The sequence below is a fragment of the Rutilus rutilus genome, assembly GCF_951802725.1.
Source record: "Rutilus rutilus genome assembly, chromosome: 5".
Taxonomy (NCBI): Eukaryota; Metazoa; Chordata; class Actinopteri; order Cypriniformes; family Leuciscidae; genus Rutilus; species Rutilus rutilus.
In genome coordinates, this window is record NC_140213.1 from 5,308,286 (window position 1) to 5,318,397 (window position 10,112).

The 10,112-nt window shown below is 37.1% G+C and overlaps 2 protein-coding genes across 2 annotated transcripts in view; both read right to left on the bottom strand.

The window, feature by feature from the left end:
- Positions 1-2,054, bottom strand: part of abcc5 (ATP-binding cassette, sub-family C (CFTR/MRP), member 5) — a 35,483-nt gene extending 33,429 nt beyond the window's left edge. The window contains exon 1 of the mRNA XM_084409091.1: positions 1,991-2,054. The gene's annotated coding sequence lies outside the window, so the exon portion shown is untranslated. The remainder of the gene's footprint in view (positions 1-1,990) is intronic.
- Positions 2,055-3,303: 1,249 nt separating this feature from the next.
- Positions 3,304-9,120, bottom strand: rpl35a (ribosomal protein L35a). The gene is made up of 5 exons (XM_084409047.1): positions 9,038-9,120; positions 8,512-8,552; positions 8,246-8,398; positions 6,509-6,653; positions 3,304-3,370 (listed from the first exon to the last, which is right to left on the bottom strand). The coding sequence occupies exons 2-5, from the start codon at positions 8,520-8,522 to the stop codon at positions 3,347-3,349; spliced, it is 333 nt and encodes a 110-aa protein (XP_084265173.1). The 5' UTR covers positions 8,523-8,552; positions 9,038-9,120; the 3' UTR covers positions 3,304-3,346.
- Positions 9,121-10,112: the final 992 nt, after the last annotated feature.

Consider the following 10,112-nt stretch of genomic DNA (forward strand, 5'->3'; position numbering starts at 1 on the left):
TCACTCAAAAATAAAAACCCTGTTACCATTTATGCACCCTCATGTCAAACCTATAAGACTTTTTTGTCACACAAAAGAAGAGTGTTTTTTCATCCATACAATACAAGGCAAATGTAGTCCAATGCTGTTTTGGACCACACTGACTTCAATTGTATGGACAAACTTATAACTGGTCAGACGGTCCAATATTAATTCCAGTAATGCTTAGTTGTCTGAAAACATAGTCAGCCGCCTACCTAGATCTTATTTTTGGCCAGACTCTGTACATGCCTTGGTGAATTTTACAAAACATCACTAGGGCTGTCACTAACGATTATTTTGGCAATCGGGTTATCAATCGATTATTTTGATGATTGATCCGAGTAATCAGTAAATTTTTTGTGGAAATAATAGACTTTAGAAAATGGTCTAAAAATGCGGTTCATGGATTCTCGTCCGTGGAATGAGCCACTTCTGGTATTTTTCCGGTAACTCGACACGGGTAAATTGCAATCGACGACTTATTAAAATCGAGTACTCGAATTTAATCGAGGAATCGTGACAGCCCTAAACATCACATTTTAACATTTTAAAGTCAAAACAAATGGACTTAATTTCTTTGTTTATACTTAAAAAAAGAATCATCACTGTAATACATCCATTCCAGACGTTTCGCAATTCCCATTAGCCATTTTACTGTGATACAGTTTAAATAATCAAATTTATTTTATTTGAGTAAGCATAAATGAACGGCAGTACAACAAATACTGTCATGATGTATGAATAAAAACTATGTGGACACGTATTTTTACACATTATAGTAATGAGAACTTTATTTTATCGCATTACACTAATGAAAATCAGAGGGAAATGTGCTCAATTCTTATGTAACGATGTCATAATGCAAACCATCTTAGCAGTGCTAAAAATAGGCTTAATTTCCTTTAGGCAAAATGTTGTATATTACTTCTTTCTTTTAAGCGATATGTCCGGACAAGTTCTTGACAGGATTCACGTGACTCCCCAGCCTATGATGCCCCAAAAATTGCTACTTTATCATGTTGACTAAACAGGCAGCTCACTAGATTTTGGTACACGGCCAACATCTTGAACAATCATGACGATGCCGTGAATGAATATAAACATTGATTGATTTAGAGTGAGAGCGACATTTATTTGGCGAATGTTATATTACGCTTTGACTAATGGCTACATTTTCGGAAGGCACAATAAAAGTACAAATGATGCCTACATTAAAGCTTTAAATCATTTATCCTGTTTATGTGAGTGTAATAGGCCTCGCATCTTCTCCAGCCAGAAGAGAACAAACAGTTCCCGAAAATATGACTGAAAACAACAGACCCGTGAACACGGCCCACGGGTTTCAAACAAGAACATCTAACGTTAACCGTTAGTTACTGGCTTTTTTAGACTAACGTAAACAAACCATGGGGAGATATATATTTAACACTAACGTTACCTAATCAGTTAATATATGTATTTTTATTATGGCAAGAGAACACCATAAAAAATACCATTCTTGTTATAATAAACCCGTTAATGCGTTTGTTAGAGATAATTTCCCCACTTATTCTGTAAGCATCTGTGTCTCATGGATGACAATTATACATCATCATGGTATCATCAACAATAATATCTACTGCATAAGTTTAATGCGTTTCAAAATCCCGTCTAGTGCATCATCTGAACTACTGAGACAATAGATGTCACCTACATCAGGATATAAGACACCGAGCAAGACGCTGGCAATAAAAAACATCGCAATATTCACACGCAAGACGCCTTTTGGTTTTTGGTTTAATCTTCTTTAGAGTCAATATAATCATTTGCCAGGACATGTCAAATTAAGTTAAAATGAATTACATTTTAAATAAAAAAAAATTTCAAGTAGGCTGTCAGATTTACAGATGCTTAAACATGCAAAACATGCCATAATAAATCTAATTTTGCTTATAGAATAAAAGATAAAGGTGTCCATTGCAGCAGATACCTGTTCCTCTGGTGGGTCTGCGGATCTTCAACAGCGGATGAAGCAAAACAACTTCGTTATAAACCAGCTATTTGAAGGATTCGGATGGAGGTCGTTCTGGGAAATGTAGTGTAGAGGAATTCTACTACAAGTTCACATCGTTCAAGTGCCGATGTGTTGGAACTACAGCACCCACAATTCCCTTCGCACTGAATGCGTCACCGCTCTGTAAATAGGCGGGGCTTAACGCGCGGCTGAAAGGGACGCGCATCCTCTGCAGTCAAACGCTAGTATTGCAACGTGATGATAAGCCTGAGGCTCTGGAATGGAATTTTACCATAGAAGAAAGTACAGTGCGATGATGATGATACTGCACAATATGCGGACATCTTTCCTCTCGGGTTACTGTTTCATCGGAAACTACACCTGCAGACACATTAACCCTTTAATTGTTATTTCAAATATCCAATACAGTGGTTCTGTACAGTGGCATAATCCATATAACTGTACATCTGGATGTACAACAAGTTATTACAAAAAAAAAGTTATGTTATAAATGAATTTAATGTAGATTCTGGTCATCTTCAGCACTAAGCAACATTGCGTGCACGTGTTAAATGCCTCTGCATAAAACAATGAAATAAAGAAATGTATATAAATTTAGATGTGTGTGTAAATAAACATACAATGAATAAACTAGCTGGAACTAGATACATTTAGAAATTAATTTGAAATTTTAAACCTGAAAAAGCAAAAAATGTGTCAAAGATTTGAAAATGTGGTAAGGCTTATTTTATTAATGCCACTTCCCAGCTACACTTAAACTTATTTCTGTTAAGATGAAAATAAAAGTTAGAATCATAAGCTCAACAGTTTATCTTCACCCACAAATCAATGTCCTCAGTATTTCTAGATCTACTTTTTTCTGTATGCGTTACCGCATACCAGTTTACTGCTCACACTACTTTTACCATATCATTCTATGGCAGAAATAATAAGAGTATGCAGGTATGAGTTTCTGAATTCAGAACTGATCTATAATAAACCCAGACAAAGTGTTCTTGTAAATGGGACTAAGTAAGGAAGTGTTAATTATAAAAGCTGTCGTTTCCCTTAATTGCACTCTTTTCAGTTCTTCTACAAATGAACCTACTGAAGCTTTAGTTCCTCTGTAAATCCAGCTTGACTCAACTGTACATTTCTCAGGTGTCGCTTAAATTATTTCTTGACTGAAAAAAAAAAGTTGCAAAATGCAGCAAGACTCTAAAGTGGTTGCAGAGAATAGAAAACTTTATAAACTGAAGAAAAAAGTTGTGAAAAAAAGACCACAGAAGCAATTTTGATCATTCTTTTTTATTTTCTGTACACAAAAGCATGTTACACTCGAGATGGGTACAGCATCTGAAAAAAGAGAAGCACAAAATTAGTAATTTGTTCAATTCTTTTTTTTTTTTTTTTTTAATGAGTCAACAGACAAGTCAACTGGCATCAAGACATGCATGGACAACACCTTCCCCTTTTTTGAAACATAGGTATTGTTTACACCACACCGTTCAACTAAAAACAGAAAACCTATTATGCTTTTTGGCCGTTCATTAACGTGTTGAAAACGGGTTTCAAAGCGCAAGTTTTTGAAAACAATACCGTTATCGTCTCTGTAAGTAAAAAAAATTGCTTTTTAGTATCTAGTACATCCGTGGGTAAACGTACACTTAAAGCAGATTATAAAAGGAGAAAAGTATGCGCTTGTGCACAAACATCACATAAAAAGATTTACCAAAATCCCTTCTCATATGTGCTTGTTACACTAGTAAATAAAGCTGCCATGTGTGTGAGAACTACAAAACCCTACCGTGACAGAGGACGGCAAAGAGTCTAAGTTGCTCTAGTTTCACTGTTCTTGTAATCAGTGATTTTGGAAATGCACTTTAAAATTCTTCCATTCTAGATATCTAACCTAAATTCCAATTTCTCTGGTTAATCATACTGCATGAACATGAAGTATGATTACGGTGCTCTCACAGTGGTAGTTCAGTTTGAAACGGGGAACGGTTCGCATGAAAAATTGCTAATGTGAAAGCTATCAAGAGGACCCTGGTGCGCACCTGGGTACCGAACCACAGCCTACCTGAAGGATGCGGTTTGAGTTTTCTTTGCACTCGAACTGTAGAACAATCCACGTGAGTGTGAAAGCAACACTGACTCGGGTGCGCACTCGTTCAGGAAGAAAAGTAACCTGCGCATGCGTTTTAGCTGATAACTGTTAGGGGTATAAACTGACACTGGTCTCACGGTTCGGTTTGATTACGATTATCATGTCATCGATTCAGTTCAATTCGATATCACGATGCACCGCATCCTCAGTTTTAAATTTTACTTCAAAAGTGATGTGTGTGTGTGCGCGTGTCTGTGCGCATGCTCGCCTGTTCGGGAAGTCGCAGTGACAGAAACAGTGACATTCCAGACAGTTTAAGTTTCAAGGGAGTAAAGCTTGTTTATGCCATTAAGAAAAGGAAAATACATTTAGTTTTAAAGAAATGTTCATTTAAAAGCAGCGCTCATTAATCAGTGTATTATGTTACCATTAAAGATGCGCGCATTAACCGTCGCCGAATCCGCTGTTTAAGGTGACGATCATCCATTTATAATCATGCGTAACACAGAATAATTGTAATTTGACCATCGGGTGCGGATACTTAAATCAGAGAAAATTATTGGGCCGGGTGGATGATTTATTTCTGGCTGCGGATTCGGCGTTGGAGCTCATCCTCGCATCTCTAAAGCAGTCAGACTCAGCCAGGCGTTAACAGCTCGGGGTGAAAATGGCTAACGTGGTTTATCAAGTTAGTGGCATTACCTCCTGCTAGGGCTGGGCGATAAAACGATAACGATATCGCGATATAATTTTTCTCGATAAAACGATATCAAGAGTTCGATAAATGTTCGATAATGTTTATGCGCCAAAAGCGGAACGAAACTCATTTGAACAGCGCGCCACACGGACCATTTATCCGCTCGGCTCAAAGTCCAAACGGCAGCGCGAGCTCACTAGAGCCGATGCGTTTACTCTGATCGGTCTCAGTCACGAAATCCAGTGAGAAGCGCTTGAATTCAGCGAAGAACACAAATGTCTCCGTGATTTAAACCAGTTTAAAGGCAGATGAAACAGCGCTGACAAACAGGAGAAACACTGAGCGCACCGATACAGTCAGAAGGCTTTTCCGTCTACAAATTCCCCATCATTTACCATGGATTTACTGTAACGTTAGCCTAGTAATATTAACTGCACCATGAAATGTGGGATATACATATTGAATTGTATTATATTATTAATGTAGACGATGCATTAAAGGACTAATGGAATATAATTACAGTATTTAATAATGTATTTAGGCTACTGTTTTTCATACAAATACCATAGAAACCATAAAGTTACATTTTGCCATGATGGTGAGGTGCTACAGGCTATGCCTGGTTTCATCTGTGGTTATCATGATCTAAATGCATGATACTGGATGACCAATGGTTAAGTCAGAATATTACATTTTACCAAATAAAAATTAGCACATGCAGAGACTAAGAAATTAATTGTCCGATAAAGATATGTATTTTGTTAAGGAAAAATTACAAATGTTTGAATGTTCTACCTCAGATTTGTGAAATGTTCACCAGTTTGGCAAGTGTTTGTCCTGATATGTCCTGACAATAAAGAGTAGTTTAAAACCACAATTAACGCTCTGGTTTCTACAACTTTCACTTAGGAGCAAAAATCTGCCTTTAAACTTGAAAGAAATAAAGATTTGACTTTTATCGTGATAATTATCGATATCGACTGATATAAAAAAAATTATCGTGATTTTTTTTTGGCCATATCGCCCAGCCCTACCTCCTGCATATTCTATTTGTGCGTGACATGAGCGCACACAGCGCGTCTTCTGCAGGTCGTGCTTACCAGGTTGTTCATAAAAGCCGAAATGTGCCCAGATGTAGGCTTTTAAAGTAGTTGGAGCATTTTTAATTTTCTCTCACTCGCGTCTCGCCTCCCTCTGCCATTGTATGCTACCGCAACAAAGCACGTACGCGACAAATGACGTCAGAAAAGCGTCAGTACATTATAATCGGTTATGGTCTATTACTGAACCGATACCGAATCGTCCTCGTCTGCATCACGAAACCCAAGTGTCGTTTACGCTGCTGCGCATAATAGCACCAAATTAAGAAAAAAATATATATATATTGATGGTGTTCGGTTTTCTATGATGCGGCGTGAACGTTTGTGATGATGCAAGATGAATGCAAAAGCACCAGTCGGACCGCAGCAAATGTGCCCAGTATTAAAGCCCCTTTAAGGGGGACTCCAGCAAGACTTTTATCAGGTATTGATAATAAACCAGCACTGTCTTGAACCCAGTTTAAACCACTGCCACATTATAAAGGCAAGCATATAGTGGGCAAATTAAAAAGGACCTGTCCAACACAAAGAATAATCAGGGACAGACACTGATACTTAAAGCCAGAGAGAAACTTTAAGACCCTCACCACACGGATCCTGTGGCCCATAGCCTTCGCGGGAAGATTGCTCTTGAACTTGGCACGAACCATTCCACTGTTTCCATGAGCCCGTGTGACTTTACCCCAGATGACGCGTGTCTTGTTGGGTTTACCGCCGGGTGTTGCAGTGATCCTTCAGACAACATACAGAACACATTTTACTTCCATAATCTGACACTTCCATGTGAAACACTGCATTCAATGAGTCAAATATATCCATATATCCAAATCAGAAAGAGCTTTATTGCCAAGTGTGCTTACACAAGGAATTTTTCTTGATACTTAAGATGTATTACATATATTTCATGCATTACAAATCATTGACCACATCATTCATCCTGTGAAAACTGAAACTGGACAAAACATTACCACGGAAATAGTGCTGAGTCAAATACTTTGAGACCAATATTTTTTATGTAATAATGTTTAGTACACTTGCTTTACAGTAAACTAACTTTTATAACTTTTTGCACTTCCACTTTTGTTAAGGGTTTAAAAAGAGACCAACATGAGGTCTGTATTCCAAAGCACTCATGATTCACTACCATTTGAGTTCAGATATAAGCTCAAAAGGTGACACTTAACAGGTTAATAAAATACATCAAATAAACCTCTGGAATATTAAGTGCCAATTAATTACATTTATTCAAAATACGAACAGAAACATGCAATCCAAGTAAAAAGTTAATTGTATAAATGGCAACTTTCATATAAAAGTGAATATCATAATGATGTAAGAGCTAGAGTCCACGGATAAACGCAACTTCTGCATCTTTTTTTAGTAAGTTTGAGTAAAAAATATAAAATACGTCAATCACAGGTTGCGTTTTTTTGGGCTAATTTAAAAATTATATACATATGATTGGAAAAATCTGACAAGCAACTTCGCTCTATTACATTTATGGATGCTCTTTTCTCCAATACATTGACACTGTCTGCTCACAGCCAATCAGTGCATTAACAAGTGTGTTGCCCCTCCTCCCCCTCACTGGAGGAAAATCTCATGCAGGTGTGTGACGTAAATCAATGCAAGCAATGATAGTTAGGCCCAGTTTACACCCACAAGGTTATTTTAAAAAAACAGACATTTCCCTTTGTTTGTGCCCTTCGTTTTGCACGCAAACGGAGAATTCGCCTCTGAAAACGTTTCTTTCTAAAAACTCCGGCCAGAGTGGAGATTTTTGAAAACTTCATTTGCACGTTTGCACGTAAACTGAGGAAAAACGGAGTTTTCGGCAGCCGACGTCACAGTGTGCGACAGAACTTGCAGAACTTTTTTTTATTTAAATATATTAATCATGACAGGCTATAATAAGGTACTAATAGGCTACTAACAAGATATATATGGTTAAAGTATATATTATAAATGTGCTCTTGTCGTTCTCCTTTTCCATCTCTAAATCTATTCTCCTTACAGGTGATCGAAGGATAGTGTGTGTGCCCTCGTGCTCTGTAGCAATTAGAAGATTTTTGTTTTTGCTTTTCAAACTCCAAGTGGATTCAGTTTAATATATTGCAAGCTCATTTGTTGATGAATAATTGATAATAAATATTGAGCTTGTTTTTGAAGCTGCTGTTGCTTATTTGCCATGAAAGAGTTGGCAACACTGGTCACAGCACTGACAGCATGATCACACAAACATATTACAGACTACAGCATGGAGTCAAACCGTTCCTCACACGTGCCACTCGTCCCATAAACACTTTACCCATGCCTTTACTTACTTTTTTGCCTTGTAGACGTAGGCACAGCGTTTGCCCAGGTAGAAGTCGACCTCTGCGCGGGTGTAAACTCCCTCTAGCTTGAGGAGAGCAGTGTGTTCACGCTGGTTCCTCAGGCCACGCTTGTAGCCAGCAAAGATGGCCTTGCTCCACAGCCTGAGAGAGGGGGAAAAGTTACCTATCTTTATCTATGTGAATGAGCCAAGCATTATAGTTAGCACAGTGAACTATGCGTCATATTAACAATGCTGACAGCTTTCAAGCCTTACCTTCCGGGCATAATGATGCTTTGACCAGGCTAACCAACAACCTAAAATGAAGAAAAAAATAATAATAATTACAAAACTATTTTGTCAAATGTGGTCCCTCGCGGGTCAAGTTATTCATATTTACATTGACTATATCCACAGCAGCATCGGAGCTGAAGCATGTTTATCTTCCTCAATGCTAGTTGCTAAGTTCTTATACAAAGTTATAAGTAGTTTATAGTTATTGTTACGTCTTCAAAACAAGCTAACACGCGTAGTAAACATCATAAATGATTTATAAACCGCCATGTTTTGAAAGTAGATTTGACAGTAACGTGAAGAAATGAGTTCTGAGCAGTTTAGCCTGAGCCAACTGGCTCAAACAATCCGTTTAAAATCTAAAACATCGTATGTCGTATAAGGCAGAACTCAGCGGGATATGCACTTTATTGGTATTTTTCATCAATACTGATAGAAATCTAGGTTTACTTTACATCACACAAGGCTAAAATGTCACATTTTAAAAGACGAGCTCTAAAACGCTCACCTGATTCAATATCAAAAATGGTGGAAAAGGCCGCTCGCAAGGAATGCTGGGAAAATGTTGGCAACGCTGTCTGAAAATCTGCCTGACTGAAATTAGAGCGTTTTAAATGCGATTCTACATTATACCACTTTTTACAGTTTCTTCTAAATCATTAAAACCAACAATATAGTAGTAGTAATAATAATAATTAAATAATTTGCTTTAGTTTTAACATTATAGTATTTTTCTGACAAGTGGATATATAGATCACTTTTTTCCCCAAATCAGTTTTTTAAATATATTGTTACATTTATTTATATACCTTAAAATGTTAACAAAGAGCAAAAAGACATGTGCACATAAACATTCACATGGGCTACAAGGATATTGACGTGCAATACACAGAAATTAACATATATAGGCCTAAGCATTAATTACTACAATATTATTTAGGCCTATAACCTAGTAATTTGGATCTTCAGCAAGTTCTTTTCTCTTAGTGGTATCAGTATTTATACTGTATAAGTTTTCAATTACAAAATATGTTGTGAAAATGTAAATAAAGGTATTCCATAAATTAAAAATTGCTGCTTGTTCTCTGCCATTCACAAATCCTCTCCCGTGGCCTCATGGGATAGTAAGGTGTCCATCATATGCACATTTCAGAATCTCACCAGTAGTCATCCGGGTATTTTTTTGCCTACTCTTTTATGAGTTCGGAAATACTTATTTAGTCAAATACTGTTTTTCTACAACCCTGTCTCACAATCAGAGTCGTTTCTGACCATTTTGGCGCCCTAGACGAGATCCCCATTTGGTGGCCCTCTTCTTCCCAGCTAACAAGGAACCCATTGCAACCCAGCAACCCATTAACTTTCACTAGTTACGCTCTTTAAGTGATGTAAATGTTAAGACAAAACATTCTTAAAACAATATATAAAAAAAAACATTTACTACAGTACATTTGATTTACAGTAAATATAAACTTCAATAACTTTTTCATACTTTCATTTTTTTAAAGTGCTTTCACTTCAGCAGCAATAATCTGCTGAGTGTCTTTTTAAAAACAAGACCAAAAAATGTAGGTCTAAATTCC